We start from the raw sequence: 17727 nt of genomic DNA on the forward strand, positions 1-17727 counted from the left end.
GCTATGCTGCCCACAGCACGCGACTTATCCCTCCCTGATAATCACAAGCGTCTTTGTCCCAGACTTCCCCGTGGACGTGATCCGGAGAATCCTAGGCCCAAATGTAGTCGGAGAATTTTGGTCAATCATAAAGAGGAACGGGCGTTGCAGCCTCTTCGCTTCCTCTTGGAGGACCACGGAAGGGCGGATTCCGCTTCTGGATTTGGAAGTGAACCTCCAGTTTAGGAAACTCAGTGTGACAATCTTATACAGCGTTCTTGTACCTCCATCGACGTCTATATCAGCCTTGATCTCCCCTCACCTTCGTTGTGACATGTCTCTCTTCGCTCGACGTCCCATTCGCCTCTCCGAGACTCTTCACCACCGAGAGTCACAGCAAAGATGTCGTCGAGCGCGTCTAAGGAAAACATTCACAAAGAGAAGCAGGCAGCTGCTCCTACGGTGACCACCACTGCTGTACCGGCCAGTAAGGCTCCTAGTAAGGGCAAGAAGGAGAAGGAGGTGCATAATGTGAGTGCAATGGGTTATGGTGACCATTATCTTCAACTGAAGTGGGGCTGACGATGCTTCATGGCATAGGCCGAACTGTACGCCGCTATCCAGGAGGCCAACATCAACCCCTGGAGCTGGACCTCTATCCACCTCTACTTCGCTATCTTTATCTCTTTCTGCTGTGCTGTCGCCAACGGCTACGATGGCTCTCTCATGACTTCCATCATTGCCATGCGTCACTTCGTTGAAGTTTTCAAGCCAAAGGAGGGTACTAATGAGTCTGTTATTTTCTCTCTGTACACTGTGTATGTGAACGCCCCTGCTATTGTCGCCCCCTCCCCCCACCCCCCAAAAAATGGTTTGCAAACAGCACAAGCGACTAACAGGCATTTAGCGGTGCCATGGTTGGCGCTCCTTTTGCTGCTACTCTCTCCGACAAGTTCGGCCGCAGGAAGGCCATGTTCTGCGGTGGCGCCGTGATCATCATCGGTATGATAATCATCTCAACTGCCATGAAGTTCGCCCAGCTGGTTGTCGGGCGCTTCGTCCTTGGTCTTGGTATTGCTATCATGACTGTCGCCGCCCCCGCCTACTCGATCGAGATTGCTCCTCCCCATTGGCGCGGTCGCTGTACCGGTTTCTACAACTGCGGTTGGTTCGGTGGCTCTATCCCGGCTGCCATCGTCACCTTCGCCACCAACTACATCGACAACCACTATTCGTGGCGCATCCCTCTCATCCTTCAGGCGTTCGCTTGCGTCATTGTCATGATTGGCGTCTTCTTCATCCCTGAGTCTCCCCGTTACCTCATGGCCAACGGTCGCGATGAGGAGGCCTTCGCTTTCCTGGTCAAGTATCACGGCAACGGTGACCCAAACTCCCGCCTTGTCCGTCTTGAGATCGAGGAGATGCGCGAGGGTATCCGCCAGGACGGTATCGACAAGGTCTGGTGGGACTACCGCCCTCTGTTCCTCACCCATAACGGCCGCTGGCGTATGGCCCAGGTGCTCATGATCTCCATCTTCGGCCAGTTCTCTGGTAACGGTCTTGGTTACTTCAATACCACTATCTTCAACAACCTGGGTGTCGACAGCATCCCGGCTCAGCTTGGCTACAACATCCTCAACCAGGGCCTGTCTGCATTTGGTGCTCTGACGGCCGTCTCGCTGACCGACCGCATGCCCCGCCGCAAGGTCCTGGTCATCGGCACCTTCATGTGCGCTCTCGCTCTGGCTACTAACGCTGGTTTATCCGAGAAGATGGCCCAGCTCGATGCCAAGGGCCTTTTCTCTGCCTCGTACGGCAAGGGTGCTCTCGCCTCTTACTTCCTCTTCAACATCATCTACTCCTTCACCTATACCCCGTTGCAGGGTGTCATCCCCACCGAGGCCCTCGAGACCACAATGCGTGCCAAGGGTCTTGCCCTGTCTGGCTTCATTGTCAACGCAGTCGGCTTCATCAACCAATTCGCAGGTCCCATTGGTTTGAAGAACATCAAGCACCGCTACATCTTCGTGTTCGTCGGCTGGGATGTCATCGAGGCCATTGCTTGGTATCTCTTCGGGTATGTTAGCTTAGCTTCCTTTTCCTCCTTCCTTTTCCTTCAAGGCACATTGCTGACTGGGTTGCAGTGTCGAGTCTCAGGGTCGTACTCTCGAGCAGCTCGAGTGGGTCTACAATCAGCCTAACCCGGTCAAGGCCTCCCTCAAGGTCGACAAAGTCGTTGTTGATGAGGAGGGCAAGGTCACCGAGAAGCTCGAGGCCTAAATTTTTGGACGAAATAGCTCGTTTGGATCTAACTTGTTTGGGCAGTACTTTACGGATACCCAGAATGTGTTGTGTATCATGATGACTTTTTATGCCCCTGGAGGGGCAGTGTCACTTATCTAAACCAATAACTGGTGGTGACTGTCAATAGAGGCATGTGTTGGCATACTGTTTCTCTTTAATAAAAACCTTGTTCATACCCCAGCTTTCTGCTTTTTGTACGCCTTGGCATGAAGTGTGCGAAGATCCTTGTTCATTCGAGCACGAGATGGTGAAACCCAACAAAAGATGCTAGTGGAGTCTCCCTCGGCAATGGCTGTTGGATTTCAGGGGCTCACCAACCCCCATTTTACTTAGGCTGCTAATCTTCACAACCTCAGCCCCGGGCTCAAAGCCCAGATGGCACCACATGCGGAGACCCCACGGGACAGTCTAACCGCAAGACTAGCCAGCTGACCAAAACTTTAAGCTAGCGATACTAGTGCCTGGGATGAAAGATCAAAAGCAGTCTAGAATATACTGTAGAACTGAGATGGCACATGTCATGTCATCCCGACTCGCCATTGCGCTGGTCGTTGGTGAACAACCTGTATGCGCCCAGTCAGTGGCGCGTCGTCAATGCGCACAGAGTCGTGATGAGGACCATGACCGCAAGGCTGATGACGAACTTTCCCATTGATCTACCTGCCAAGGCCTCCACGGTCCTCAGGGTACAACAAGATCTTCGAAGCCTTGAGCCTACTCCGTCGAAACTTGAAGCTGGAGGTAGCATATTACTTGCCTATTACCCATATAAGTCTTTTTGAGTTATTTTCAGATGTTTTGTCATCGAGGGAACTCCAGTCTCCTACATTCTCGATTGCAGTATGCGTCCTCAGCCAACGCCTGCCATGTCGTCGATAAGAAGTTCGGGCCGCCATTCATCAGCGCTCTCCTTTTATGGAAACAACTCCGTTGCCAGTCATCCTCTCGCCAAGTAGCGGACGGAGTGCTGCGGCCACAGGCAAACTACCCCAACACGATGACTGGACGCGAAAAAGGATGCTGCTTTTCACTATGTAATATACATACAGCATGCCGCAGGATTGCCGCGGCGGGGCGTCTGCTACCGCAAGACATGCGTTTCTTTGGATCAACTGTTTCGCAGCGTTTCAATTATCGAGTCTCACGCATTCACTCCTGCCGCCAGTGGTTCTTGAAGTCTTGGGGGCACGGAGCGTCGCCATGCGAAAGCTTAATCCGTTCAATTCCCACGTATGTACGACACACATTGTACATGGTGCATCATGCGCTACGTCTGTTTTCTAGGGCCCCAATATAAGCTGGATGATGTTTGCTTCGGACCGAATATAGGCCCCTTTTGTTGGTGGTTGGTTCTCCAGCATCCCAGCTAAGGTGCATGAGCTCAGCCTGCATGCTGCCGGCAGCAATATTCCCCTGCTTCCCACCGGTAGTGTCCTATCAAATCTACACATTGATGAACGCGCTTGTGAGGCGCTCTTGGGCATCTGTGCGGCAAACACGTTTGATGGTTACATGCATGGTCAGTTGATGGTTGCCATTGGGTTGCAAGATGACAACGGTAACAGCGCATCACAATCCCGATGCCGCTCCTCTCCATAGCATGGGTGCTGTGGGGCCCTGCCCCGTCGTATCTCGAGGACTTCAGTCTTGATATCACAGGATCACGGCGGACTCAACCACGGCAGCACAGAGAGACAGGTGCTGGATAAACTGAAGCTATGGCAGCTTCTGACGTTTTCTCCTTCATCCTCACTCACTATCAGCTTGGAAGAGACCAAGCTCCCGGGGAAAGGGTTTCCCCGATCAAGCTCATACCGTGAGAGTGATGGCACTAAATTGATTCTTTTTCTGACCGAATGCTTGTAATGGCACACCCCTCAGAGACAGCTAACGGTCAGCCGGGATTGTAAAATTGTAAAAGCATCAAATCGTTATCTGTGCCCGAGTTTCATCATCTAACGAGGCGTAGGCATAGGTACATGCAACTGTATGACAGCATCCAGCCCAGATGGCAATGATTGAACAATACGATAGGGAGTATCTTGGCTTTCCATGGTCTTTTGATCTCCCTCCAAGCCAGAGGACAACCCTCCAGACTTTTCAATTCCCACCTCCCAACGAGTTCGCAGCTTGCGCGTCAGGGTAGAAGAACGCGGCTACTGCGATTATGACGTAACCAGCGCAAAGCAACGCTCCCTCGAGGTAATTGCTTCTTCCGTCAAGCACCAAGAAGTTGACAATGAAGGTGCTCACGAACACACACACGGTTTCAAATAGAGTAAAGAACAAACTCATGTCCTTGCCCAGTGCCCATCCCAATAGCACTACCAAGGGTGTAACAAACAGAGCAATCTGAATGCTGCTTCCAACCGCCACACCAATGGCCAAGTCCATCTTGTTCTTCAGCGCCATGCTCACCGAGGTCACATGCTCAGCCGCGTTACCCACTACAGGCAGCAGAATCAAGCCGATGAAAGCCTCGGAAAGACCAGGATCAGTGGCGACAAGTTCGTCGATAGAGGAAATCATGAATTCAGCGCAAACAGCCACGAGAGCCGTAGAAATCAAAAGCAAAATGATGGCGGTATTGCGTGAGGCCACACAGGGGTGATGTTTAGGCGGTTCCTGGACGGTGCTGAGAGTGTCGGGCGAACCCGTGGTGGGAGCAACAGACGTCGGGTCACTGCCACGGGCTCGTTGCGATCTTACAATAGGTTCTTGTGCGTGGCAAACAGGCTCAGTAAATGCTCTGCGGACTCCAGTGGTTGGCCAAGAGTTCCGGACCGGTTCGTTGAAACATGTGGCAAGCCTACTTGTAGTCGAAGGTCGGAGAGCCAGAATGGAAAGCGGCCTAAGTTGAGATGGTATTGCCTGTGCTTCTATAGTAGGACCAGAGGCAAAGTCGATGCGTCCGATACCGTCTTGTTCCTGTCGAGGAATCCGTGAAGGGCCCTGGGAGGGAGAACCATGGCCATCACTGCTGCGCGAATGTGAAACTCCGGGCTGTGATCGGCTCTTATGCCCTTGACAATACCCATTCCATTCAACTGACTCATCCAGAGAGACTGTGTGGTTATTTCGCTGGCTAGGGCACAGGATTAGTTCTTGTTCCGACAGAGACCGCAGTCGGCGGCGAGACAAATTGGAGGCGCTCTGACGGTTGACAGCCGTGTCCGGACCGTCATGGTTGCTTTGGTCAAGAATCAGCCTTTCGTCCTTGTCTTTTCCAAGCATGGTTGAATGTATCAACTCGCTTGCGTCGCTCCTAGGCTTTGAGCCATCGGTTTCCTCCTGTAAGCTCGATTGAGAAGAATCGGGTGCCTGATCGTTGTGGAAGTATTGGGCGGCAGGTCCTGGCGCTGACTCCCTTTCCACAATGTGTTGTGGAGTTGGAGCAAATATGTAAGAGTGGGATTTGAGTTGAAATACCAGATACAGCAAGTAGACCAACAAGATGATCACGCTCGTCCCCCTGCTAACCTGCAAAACTTTATCGTCCGCGGCTATTGAGTTGGTGAAAGAGGCATGGAATGCTGTAGGGAGCAGCAAGCTTGTCACACTCAAGGAGAGCAAGCAAGCACTTGTCTGAGTTACTGTACTGTTGTAGACCTGCTCACGGTACCGGAGACCGCCAAGGAGGAAGCACATCCCCAAAATCAGGAGCATGTTGGATAGAATAGATCCAACAAGCGACGCCTGGACGATGCGGATGTGGTCCTTAACGAGGGCAACACTATGATTCCGTTAGTTAAAAGTGTAAGGATGTCTAGGTAGGGATTGACCCACATGAAAATAATGAGCTCGACAGCATTGCCGAAAGTGACATTCATCAAGGCGCCGACAGTATCGCCAACATAACTAGCCAAACTCTCCGTTGCATAAGTGAGCAAGCCTGCCAATGGGACAATTGCAACAGCATTCATGGCGAATACTACGCCGGCAGGGAGCCCAGTGAGCTCTGGGAAGCGTATCGTCAGCAAATGTCCGACTTAATCTTCACAGGGAAAAGAATGGTAACTTACGAGCTGCGATACCGACCGGCACGAAGACCAGCAGGACGTTGACAATGCTGGAGAAGATGATCTGCCTTATGGTTAAGAGTAGCTGTTGAATGGTCGTCCGGGCTGCTGTACATTCAGGATGGTGTTGGGGGGCCTCCGAAACTGGTGTTATCTCAACCTGTGAGGCCGTGTTCGTTAATGCTTCCGGCATCTTCTAATGCGGTTTAGATGTCTTGACGCGGTCAGGATGCCAGAGATGTGACAGTTGGTGTTGCAGTCGCAAGCAGGCCCGTGAGAAGTAAGCATGAGAAACTGTATCCAGATCACGAGGACAGCCGAAGACAGTTTCCCCGGATAATTGTTGTCGATTTATTAGAGTTGTCAAAAGAGTAGAACGGCCAAAGCCTGGCGCTGAGCGCAGCTAAATTGTCAGTGAATTACAGCTCTGGCCTCGCCAGGAAGATGCCATCAGGAGTTGCCGAAATAGGCAAAGTTAGGGTCAAGTGCGTATATCACAATGGCTAATGGAGACCAGCGATCCATTTTCGGCTTCAGATAAAGATCAAGAAGGCCTTCGGGACCGACAGAAACGCAGCCGTGCTGTCTTGAACCAAGATTCCAATGCGGTATCTGCTCTGCCTATTGATGGGAGTTTTATTCGCAGGCAGCAGTGTGTAGGCAAGGATCTCGAAGTGGCGCAACGCGTGCCCCTCGCTCCTGCTGTGTCTGCCTGTGTGTTCGGGATACAGCCGTTATTACGTGGTAAGACGAGATGGGATCTCAGATATCTTAGCGTAGACAGCTCGACTTCGGACGGACTCGGGCCACCTGAGCTTTTATGCAACTCAGTTATCGCGCAAAGAAGGAAGGGGGGTCAAAGCTGCCACCGACAATAGCCTGAAGAGCTCTGACGTGGACTTCAAAATCACACAACTCTGAGAACCGCGTAATAGGAAAACTAATAGTTCCTAATTTCAATTTGCATCGATGGATATTCACCAAATGGTTGCCATCCCTTTGTCAAGTGACTCGAGGATCCATCTGCCATGAGCAACGAAGATCCCCCCTATCCACTCAATCCGAGTAGTACTCCGAATCGCTATGCTCAATTGCTGGGCAACATCCGCAGCATTCATTCAGGCACTCTAGACATGCACCAAAACAACAGAGACTGGCGCAGAACCAGGCCCAAAAAGAGACAGGAGGGGGAGGTCGCTCTCTCTGCTTTTTCCTTCGCCTCTTTTCCGCAACAACAATACGTGTTGGAGAAGGTGAATAGCGTCCGAATCGCCTAGGTGAGGCTTCAACAATGACCGGACCACGCCTGGATGGGGGATGATATGCACTTGGAGGACACCGAACACTTGATACAGGCACGGGTGTTAGTCGTGGATGACGAGCTTTCTAGTGGCAGTCCCAGTTCGAACATACATGTATTCCACTCTCGGTTCCTCGCAACAGCAGTCTCCTGCCATAGATGCCTTGGTTTTTGCGATTTTTATTATGTACCTATCGGAATATGGAAATCCCACCTCAACATAGGATCTCCTTGAAGTTGGCCCCGGCTATTGAGCCTGGAAGCTCGAGTGTTAGTCCAAGAGATCTACCCCCGCGCTGCGGCCGCGCCAAGAGGAGAGAGTATGGGAATCACGACCCCGCTTATCTAAGCGGTCGAACGGGTTAGCGACAGGAAAGCGGGACCGGTTGCCACCCTCAATCACAGCCAGGAGGAAACAGCACAGAGGGTAGAAGTGTTCCTGTCTCGGTCCCGTTAGTTAGGTCGACGATGTGAAGAATCGGAGTGGCTACACCGCGGGAGCTTGGACTGAGAATTGGCATGAAACTGGCCGGCAACCGCAGACTGTTTGTGATGTGGGGAGGGGGGGGAGATAGGGAATATTGAGATGGTAAGAGGTCTTGTAGGCTGTGAGACAAGATTGTCTCGAGACCAACCGCTCACATAAGCTTCAAGGAGCGGTATATCTGGCCTTTTAATCCTCTCAGCTCAATATTGTTGGAGTCGGCTAGAGCACAACCTGGGGGGGGGGGGCAATTGGGTAGGCTTGTGGCACAGCAATTCAAATTTCGAGTCCTGTTGGCTAAAAGAATCGTGAGATGGGTAGCTCGCTTGATACGGCAGCTGAACGCTGCATATCACCAAGATAAAGGTCTGTGCCGAATAACTGCATATCTTTTGATAGGAAGTTGATCGGTTATGAATAACAGCAGACCAGAAGCGGGCGGCAATCTCTCTCTCCCGAACAGGTCCTGCTTGACACCGGTGCCAAGCCGGAGGGCGAAGACGAGACTAGGACCGATCCTAACGGCCGGGTCTTAAGGCCCAGACCAAGGCCGTGACCTGTTTCAGAACAGCTTCGCTGAGGTGTTCTCCGAAGGCGTGACTCCTCGACTCATTTCAAAGGCCCAGTGGGAAGTGCCCAGAGAGCCATTTCGTCCCCTTTCCCCCATCATAACAGGCTCAATACAACACAACTTGTGTCGAGAGTGAGCGCCTGGCTTCATCTGCATCAATCCGCTACATATCTCGACCCGAGCTGGCATTATAAACTGCATCGAGGAAACTATTGTGATCAATCAAGTCTTACTAAAGTTCTGGCGTTAAAACTTGACCTCACCATGGGAATTCCCGCTCTTTTAGCGACCTTCGCCGCGTGCGGCAGCATTGTGACATCTATCAAATCTGGCTGGGAGTTGCGTCGCATGGTGAGACGCAAAGTAGAAGCGAAAGAGTGCGAAGAAGAAGCACCTTATGTGTTTCGTCGGCTGCGCCTGGCGTATTCGGACGGACTTATGAGTGTTCAGGAGTACGAGCTATGGTACGAGAGGTTTCTCGTGGCTAAAGTTGAGAAGGACTGTAAGTTTTCCGTACATCAAGCCCCATCGCCTAATTAAGAGATACGTTGTAGAATCGCTGACATGAATGGACAGTGGCGGCCATGAGGAGAATCCGGGCCCATCTCCGAGTACTCGAAAATGGGGCGCCGGTGACTCCAAGCCAGCGCTCACGGGACTTTGAGAGGACCAGACGGCGGCATTCGATTTCATTCGAAAGTAGCCCATATAATGTCGGATGGAGGGATCTAAAAGAAACCATTGATTACCGGCAGCACCGTTCCTCTCAAGTGGGTGCGCGCCCAGAGGAATTCATCCGCATGGACCAGCAAACACATAGTCGCTCATCCTCGTCAGATAGCTCATCGAGGTCCTGTAGCGATCGTAGTTCACAGGCCTGCAAGGGGTATCGGAAATGGATTGACAGCGAGTGGCCGGACTATGACAGCAATAATGAGAGTAGCAATTACTATGATGAGAAAAAGTCCCGGCGTCGTGGGCGTGCCCCGCGATAGACAACAATGAGTGGCAGTGGCTGGGGACGAGGAAAAAGATGTTGTGGCAATCTTCAGGCTGAGAGGATGTGACTCCTTTCGCTTGACTATCTGTATCTGTAAAGCGATGGACCAGGTCTCTTACCGCCAATTTGAATTCTGGTCTTGCAAAAAGTTGATTCTTTCACACTCTGTTAGTGCCGTTGAACTTCAAAACGAAAAGATGCCGTCGACCTTGGCGCGGTTTTGCGTTCCGAGAATGCTTGGCATCACGCGGATGCATAAGTGGGGCAAATTCTGCACTCTCTCACCGCCAAAATTTTATGGCAATTGGTCCCCCCTTGCATTTAGACTCCCGATGTAAACGATAGAGATTATTGATCCATAGCAGCATTCCAGCACTCATACTCTTAAAATTTTGCGCTTGCAGCAATGGCTACATTAGCCCCTCCACCGTCAAAACGGCAAAGACGAGAGGAGATTCAGCGCACACAAACACAGCAAGATGTGACGCCGTTGGTGGCCACCGACCTGGGCTCTTTCAAAGCCAACTTTATCGACAGTGATGGCAACCAAATGACCGATGTTGTCGAGATCAACTTCGCCGACGCCACCGAAAAGAACATCTCAAATCTTCTAAACACACTATTAGGCCGGGTATGCATGTCAATTGACGGATGCTTCGTTTAGGTATGCTGATAGGGAGCCCCCAGGATAGAGAAGAGTTTACCCCCTACCGTTTCCGCATCCATATTCCCGGGAAAGATCTCATCATCGACCAGTACCCGAATGACTTGCTTAGTCTTCTACAGAAGCATGGTGTGACAAATCCTTTCGAGTATGATCCTGCCCAAATTCTAGGTCAACACTGTGCCCAATTAACATGGCAACAGGACAACAATTACTCTTAGCGCAGAACCACAAGCTATTTTTAAAGTCCATGCCGTCTCACGACTCGCTCACCGTATTCCAGGCCATGGACAACCGATTCTGTCATGCCAGTTCTCCCCAGTATCGTCAAGCCGCTTGGCAACGGGAAGCGGCGATAACACTGCTCGCATCTGGGATACCGATTCCGGCACTCCCAAGTTCACCTTAAAGGGGCACACCGGGTGGGTGCTGGGAGTCAGCTGGAGTCCTGACGGGAAGTACTTGGCTACCTGCTCCATGGATACAACAGTGCGGGTTTGGGATCCCGAGAGTGGAAAACAGGTTAACCAGGAGTTCAGAGGCCATGCAAAATGGGTCCTTGCCTTGGCTTGGCAGCCATATCATCGTGAGTACCATATTGCCGTTCCTCAGACCCGGATTTCATTATGTTAACTAGCCTCAGTTTGGAGAGATGGCACCGCACGCCTTGCTAGTGCCAGCAAGGATTGTACTGTCCGTATATGGCTAGTAAACACTGGCCGCACCGAGCATGTCCTGAGCGGACATAAGGGATCTGTAAGCTGCGTCAAATGGGGAGGAACTGACCTGATCTATACTGGGTCGCACGACAGATCTGTCCGTGTTTGGGATGCCGTAAAGGGAACTTTAGTGCACAATTTCACTGCGCATGGACATTGGGTCAACCACATTGCGCTATCAAGTGATCATGTACTTCGCACTGCGTATCATGACCATACCAAAGAGGTTCCTGGAACTGAGGAGGAGAGGCGTGCGAAGGCAAAGGAGAGATTTGAAAAGGCAGCAAAGATCAAGGGCAAGGTCGCCGAACGGCTAGTCTCGGCAAGTACGTGGAGAGTATCCGTCCGCTTACGGCCTCTGCTGACTGTTAAATAGGTGACGATTTCACGATGTACCTTTGGGACCCAACCAACAATGGCAGTAAGCCTGTTGCAAGGCTACTTGGTCATCAAAATAAGGTGAACCACGTTCAGTTCTCTCCCGATGGCACGCTCATTGCCAGCGCGGGCTGGGATAATAGCACGGTGAGTTCCCTCTCTCGTTATCCTACCCCACTGTAGAAAATCTAACCCATGGGACATGCAGAAGCTGTGGAACGCCAGAGACGGCAAGTTCATCAAGAATTTGCGTGGTCATGTTGCTCCGGTAGGTGGAATTTATTCAAGAAACCTGGCCATTGTTTTCTTGACTAACATGATTGTACAAGGTTTACCAATGTGCCTGGTCTGCTGATAGCAGACTCGTTGTCACCGGCAGCAAGGACTGTACTCTGAAGGTGTGGAATGTACGCACCGGAAAGCTGGCCATGGATCTACCAGGTCATGAGGATGAGGTATGTTCCTGGTCAATCTGCTGTGTGATGACGGAAAAGGGGTTGGTGCAGTGCCCTATTCCCGACAACCCCTTTCCACGATCAATAAATCACAATTCTGTTTCTATCTATGCACTCCTATTTCTGGTTTCTAGGAAGCAAGAACAAGCGAACTAACAGGTGATTTCAGGTATATGCCGTTGACTGGGCGGCAGATGGCGAGTTGGTTGCCTCGGGAGGAAAGGACAAGGCTGTTCGGACATGGAGAAACTAACCCTGGTAAGGTCGGAGTAAACGCTGACCGAACACTGATGTCTCTCATCAATGTAGACCAAAAATCTACTTTTCCAGTTCTATCCGTAGGTAGTAAGGATGAGGAAGCCGATGATACCCAGCCTTCTCTCTAGGCATAGGATTTCAGACCCGCAGGACACATCAATAGAGAGGACTTTTGATGGAGAGTTTCAGATCGTTTTCAGTGCCGATCGACCTGCTCGATTGATGATGTTCTCAAGAGTGGTGGTGGTCTTGTGTATCCGTACTGCTGGGCTGTGCTACAGTCAACCAGCCCCCGAAGGACTTCGAGTTACCTAACTGTTTTGCTTCTTAATGGATGGTGTCCATTTCGTTATCTAACTTGATATCCGGGAAAGGCTAAAGGAGGATACACATTTTAAGGAGACCAACATGTGTGCTCTTTCTTGTCTAGCCGCTGAGATGATTGCCGCTCCTGCCAAGTCCCTGCAGTGAAGGAAGATGCAGGGCATTGAGTTGAAACTTTACCTCTTTGAAGCTTTCTTGTCTGTAACAGCTGCCAATGCACTGTAATGCAGTGATGGCTTCAGGGTGCTGGATCGTTGCTTTAAGTCGCACCACATTGACTGATAGGGACTGGTCTTGTGTCCAACAGGAAACGAGACCTTTGGCACATATTCCGGTGTTGAAGGTGTCTGCATGCACTGCCTACTTGTGCATGCGCTGATGGTGCAGGTTGAGATTCGGTAGCCTGGCAGGCATGTACTATCCGTGAGCAAGTGCCTAGGGTGCCTTTAATGTGCAAGCTGGATGGATGGATGGCGATTGCGTGGCTTGCTGCCTTCGTCTCTTTCCAATCACATTCCCTTCTACGTCGGAACTGATCAGGATGTTTCGTTTTGCTCAGGGGACTGTCACCGGTCGGCGAGCTTCGCCTACTTTGTGAGAGGGCTTTTTCCTGCTCGAGGAGATGATATGAAAAGTTTTTCGATTGTGAAACGGGACATTCCATCTTGGTTTCTCTCGTCAAGTGTAGCGAGACGCAATGGTCAGGGAAAGGGAAGCGAAGCGCGGTATTTTCAGAAGACTTTGTTGTATCTTGGCATGGCAGCCAGGGGTGCTGGTCCGACTGGCTGCTGTGGTTTGCCTGCCGTCGAAGCGGCACAGTAGCATTCAGGGCTCGCTTTCTGGTTCTAGACTTACGTGAAGATATCGTTTTGGCCAGCGGATCCTGGAGGATGAAGTGGAAGCTCGGTACTGGGTGTCTTTGAAAATATCGTAGCATATTTAAACGCGGATGGCGGACCCTTTTTTTTTCTGCTGTGAAAGGTTTACTTGATTGGACCTTGATTGACCTCACCATTTCAATTGGACGATCTGACTTTGTTTATCTTTTGAAGACGTTCAAGAGCACGTATGACCAGAAATCGAAATGGTCATGCGAAGTGGTTGAAGTCAATTTTCCCCAGCTTTCATGCAAGCAAGATCCCCCGTACTAGACGGCTTGGACACCGGCACTGGGGTTATGCATGCGCGAGATATCGGCGCTCCATGATCCGTACCAGTTTCCGGGGGGGCGGGCGCCTGATAAGGGGAGAACCGCAAGAACCACAGCAGCGGCGTTCCATCCATTGTAGCATTCCCAACGAACCTGGATGGGATCACGGATGATATGGTTCCCTATTTATGTACCAATGACACAAACAGATGGATTGTAGGATTGTCGAAATGCTCAAAAAGAGGGCGACAAGGTTCAGTCCGTCGTTTCGAAGAACAACCGCTTCGCCGGCATTTGGCCCACTTGCCGTTCGGGGACAAGATGATGCGCAGTGCTGACTTTCGATCGCCGGATTGGGACTGGACTGTCGACTCGGGCCGTCCCATGGATGGTCTGCGTCATAGTATTCTACCATGCTATTATGCTAGTACGCACCTGTACGCGTTGGAACGGTTTTGGACAGGGCATGCTTTAGGTCTGGCACCTTGCACCGGCCCTGCACGTAGCCTCCTAGCGGATTGCTTGTCGGGGTTCGGAACAAGTTGGGGGTCAAACAGCGCCAGTGCTGAGATGGTTAACGTCTCCAGCAAACTTGAGGCAAAGCTGTCAAGCCCAGACTCTCCCATGCTGCTGTTGGCGACAGCATTCATTGCCTCATGAGAGTTGCCTAATCGGGCATTGAAGTTTTGTCGTGAGACTCTATACTCGCTTCGGGTCACGGCTCGGCGATATTTTTTGAGCCATGCCTCGGTATATATATACTAATAATATCTCTAATGGGCCTTTGATGACAACAGGCAATGAGAGCTTAGAATGCAGGTCGCTGAGCTATTTTCTGGATCCCAACAACCGGTTGCCGCCAAGAGTTTCGCCGCTTTGGGGACTGGTCCTTATATATATTCTTACCGCTGTGATTGATCAGGGAACCAACTTTCAACAAGGGAAAACAAGTCGAAAAAGTTTAAACTTAGAGGGTGCGCTTTCATTTTAGCCTGTTACAACGAGAGATCGCAACCCATGTCAACTCGGAAGATCTCGGAGTCGCCGCCATGTACAAACGGTCGATCGCATCGCCTTGTGGCTTCTTTTCGTAGCAACTGTTTGTGCCTAGGGCATGGTCCGTGCATCACAGAGATTTCCTGGTGGCTTGCATCGTTCCAGCAGCCAAGCCAGAGCCTGCCAAGGCTTGGTACACCGGATGGAAGGGTGTGAATGGCCGATGATGCAATGGCATGCGTCTTTCTCCAACACCATGGACCCAAAGATGACTGGTATCGTAATTACCACAGCTGGCACGTTGTGCAGCCTGTTGTTTTGACTGGACAGCACTCCTACATCGCCGGTTGCTGATGAGCAAGCTGCGGCACCATGTGAAATCAAGCAGCCTGAGTCTGTCATTGTGACAGTAGACTCAGGTTTTGAGCTTGCTTACGATTGTCAGGAAGGGATATTTGGTCTGTGCTTCTCTACAGTGCGCAGACTTTGGTCAACATCGCCAGGTCGGATCTTGAATGACTGATGGCCTGCCGGATTGCCAATCCCCTTCCCCGAGCTAGAGCCCGTCCAACCGTATTGCGCAAGCCAACATACACTGGCCATCTCATGAGCTGTTCAGTGAGGGGCCGGAGGGCCTACCTCGGTCGGATTGACGGAGTTGGAGCCTGAGCTACTGTTGCTTGGACACTGCGTTTAGAGGTATGGAGGACGCTGGATACAAACCTTTCTGCAATCAAAAAGCACTCAGGCCTGAAAGCTATGGCATCCGAGTCGGGTTGTAGAGTCATTAAGGAGAGGTCCAAACATTACAGCTGTTATGATGCTTTCTGTTCAGTTCCCAACTCATGCGCCATGGTGTAGAGGTGGGGCTCCCTTCGGTGTCCCATATACTACAATGCCGCAGTTCTCAGCCCCAGCTTCCTTGATTCGTCTGGATGCAGGGTTGGATTTGGGGCTTGGCAGCATCGTGGCCATGTTTTATGTGGTAAAAGAGGCGACCTGGGACTCCAGCTTCAGGCAGGTTCGAGTATTGGAGGCCGCACATGTGTTGTTCATCCCATATCAGTTGCTGATGAACATGTCCGGGTCTTGGAATCATATGGGTGGTCAGCCTTAATGTCGATGGATTGTCTACTTGTTGTGTAACTGAGGTTTCTGACGAGTCACCATCACTAAGTGCTAATGCCTCGCAAGCAGGTACCTATCTACCCTTCTGGTACTGCTCAAACCAAAAGAGTGTATTAATGACAATGCTTTATCAGTTGACCGTCTTTGATTGTGCCGTGATGCCGTGTGTGGTAGCATCATTGGCCTTTCGACCAAACCTTATTATTCTCAAAACACGGCTCACAGCCGGGCACCACCAAATCTAAATGATTTTGTACGGTAACATGAGTGATTAGATGCCTGGACGTGAATGATGGGTACGGATTACTTCGGGAGCAGAGTCCTAAGAGGCCTGCAAACCGACTACAACTGAGAGGATTAAGACCGGAGACAGTTGGCTATATGGCGGCACAGCTGGCCCAATCCCTTTTCTGCAGAAAACAAGAGCCCAGCGCCAAATGTAAGCCTCATGCAGGCAGATGTTTGTTGCTACATTGGCGAGGTGAAGTTTGGTGTTGAGCCGGTTGAAACGGTTTGTTCTGGGCGGGGCATGCGGCCAGGGTCCTGTCTGCGCTTCCTAACCCCTGTCTCCCAGGGTTTCCACATAGGCTCCACTCATGCCGGATCCCTTTCTGCGTTGGATCGCTGGAACAACCAGCAGGAACCGCAGATGCCCAGCCGTCCTAGCTCCACTGCAGTGCCTTGTCGAGAAACTTCTCACACCCCGGCTGACATGAAAGTCCTGGACCTGGCTGAAAAATGATTCAAATGCCAACGCACTTCCATGTCCAGCCTTGATTCTCCCATCGCATGGAGTCTCTGGACCTGGCCTTGTTGGTTCTCCAATATCTCTGTGTTTCTTTTTAGGACGATCCCCAATTGTTCTCGTCCATGTCTGGTTCTCTGCTTAGCCAGCTAGAGCTTAGCTGCCAGCATTAACTCTTGTCGGTGTCTTGCTCTGGCCGGATCTTAACCTTCAGAACTTCCCATCCCCTCTGTTCACCTGCTCACCTTCCATGCGATCGTCGTAACAGCTAAAGCGCTGGAAGTCATATAGGCAAGTTTGACCTTCTCCTCATGCCTCCCAACTCTTCTTCAGCCGCAGACCAACATGTGCCTGCAAAATTGTTGGCATGCTCAACGTGGCGCTTTGGAAGCAGGGCTCCGCAACTTGGGGTCTTACGTCAGAAGTGACGGGGGCTCTGGCGTTGGGGTGGATCAACACCAAGACACCGTCACTTGACCCCTCACTACGTTGGTGATAATGCCCAAAGAGTCTGACGGAGCCCTTTCTTCTTGCTTGCAAGGGCACGGAGAAGTTCAAGGTTATAATTTGTACTGACCTTCTGGACCAGGACCTGCTCTCGACGCTGGTATTCCCTCCTGTCCTCCTGGAGTTTGCGGAGATTCAACAGCTCTCTGTCGACACTGCGATATACCAACAGGTTTCACTGTTGGCTTGTCAAACTGTAGCCACAACCGCCCGTCTCCATCGATCCACGTAGTAACCTGACAGAGACCAGAACCTCGGGTGTCTCGCCTTTGTGATCTCAATACCCATATCCAGCACTTGTATCTGGCTACACGTCGCATCAACCTCGAAACGCTGGTTCCCCAGCCGGCTTGACATCCATCTCGGACTGGCATAACATTGATATCGGAGCTGTGACCCTACCAGGCTCGAAGCGGATCTCCTGGTCCCGCGGCCCTCTCCCCGAAGTTCTGCTGCATCTTTCCTTGAACCCGCGCAGGCCCCAGTTCCGGCCAATACAGTGGAGGTATTGCCATCCTGCACACACAGGTACTCTAGTGGAATCTCTTCCTAGAGGGCCAAAATTCTTCCTTTTTTTCGCTTTCCAGATCCTCCCGAGACGCGATCCCTTTTTTCTCGATGAACGTGACGTCGAAGGCTCAATAGCAGATATCGTTGGTGCAATCACCTCTTCTATACTCCTTGATTCTCCATTCTGGCAATCTATCAACATAATTTGGGACTTCCGGGAACTCTAAGAGCCCGCC

General features: G+C 51.3%; 3 protein-coding genes across 3 annotated transcripts; 2 read left to right on the forward strand and 1 right to left on the reverse strand.

The window, feature by feature from the left end:
- Positions 1 to 381: 381 nt before the first annotated feature.
- CTHT_0055680 (lactose permease-like protein) lies at positions 382 to 2259 on the forward strand (the record flags this gene model as incomplete). Its single annotated transcript, XM_006695835.1, has 4 exons — positions 382 to 510; positions 580 to 797; positions 887 to 2056; positions 2124 to 2259. 4 exons carry the CDS (start codon positions 382 to 384, stop codon positions 2257 to 2259), a joined length of 1653 nt encoding a protein of 550 aa, XP_006695898.1.
- A 2124-nt stretch (positions 2260 to 4383) lies between these two features.
- Positions 4384 to 6495, reverse strand: CTHT_0055690 (serine/threonine protein kinase-like protein; the record flags this gene model as incomplete). The annotated part of the gene is made up of 4 exons (XM_006695836.1): positions 4384 to 5816; positions 5883 to 6016; positions 6070 to 6241; positions 6306 to 6495. The coding sequence occupies 4 exons, from the start codon at positions 6493 to 6495 to the stop codon at positions 4384 to 4386; spliced, it is 1929 nt and encodes a 642-aa protein (XP_006695899.1).
- Positions 6496 to 8921: 2426 nt separating this feature from the next.
- Positions 8922 to 12126, forward strand: CTHT_0055700 (uncharacterized protein; the record flags this gene model as incomplete). The annotated part of the gene is made up of 10 exons (XM_006695837.1): positions 8922 to 9159; positions 9234 to 9638; positions 10062 to 10288; positions 10345 to 10469; positions 10543 to 10907; positions 10965 to 11366; positions 11417 to 11565; positions 11627 to 11686; positions 11748 to 11873; positions 12043 to 12126. The coding sequence occupies 10 exons, from the start codon at positions 8922 to 8924 to the stop codon at positions 12124 to 12126; spliced, it is 2181 nt and encodes a 726-aa protein (XP_006695900.1).
- Positions 12127 to 17727: the final 5601 nt, after the last annotated feature.

The sequence above is a fragment of the Thermochaetoides thermophila genome (assembly GCF_000221225.1).
Source record: "Thermochaetoides thermophila DSM 1495 unplaced genomic scaffold scf7180000011820, whole genome shotgun sequence".
In the NCBI taxonomy this organism is placed as follows: domain Eukaryota; kingdom Fungi; phylum Ascomycota; class Sordariomycetes; order Sordariales; family Chaetomiaceae; genus Thermochaetoides; species Thermochaetoides thermophila.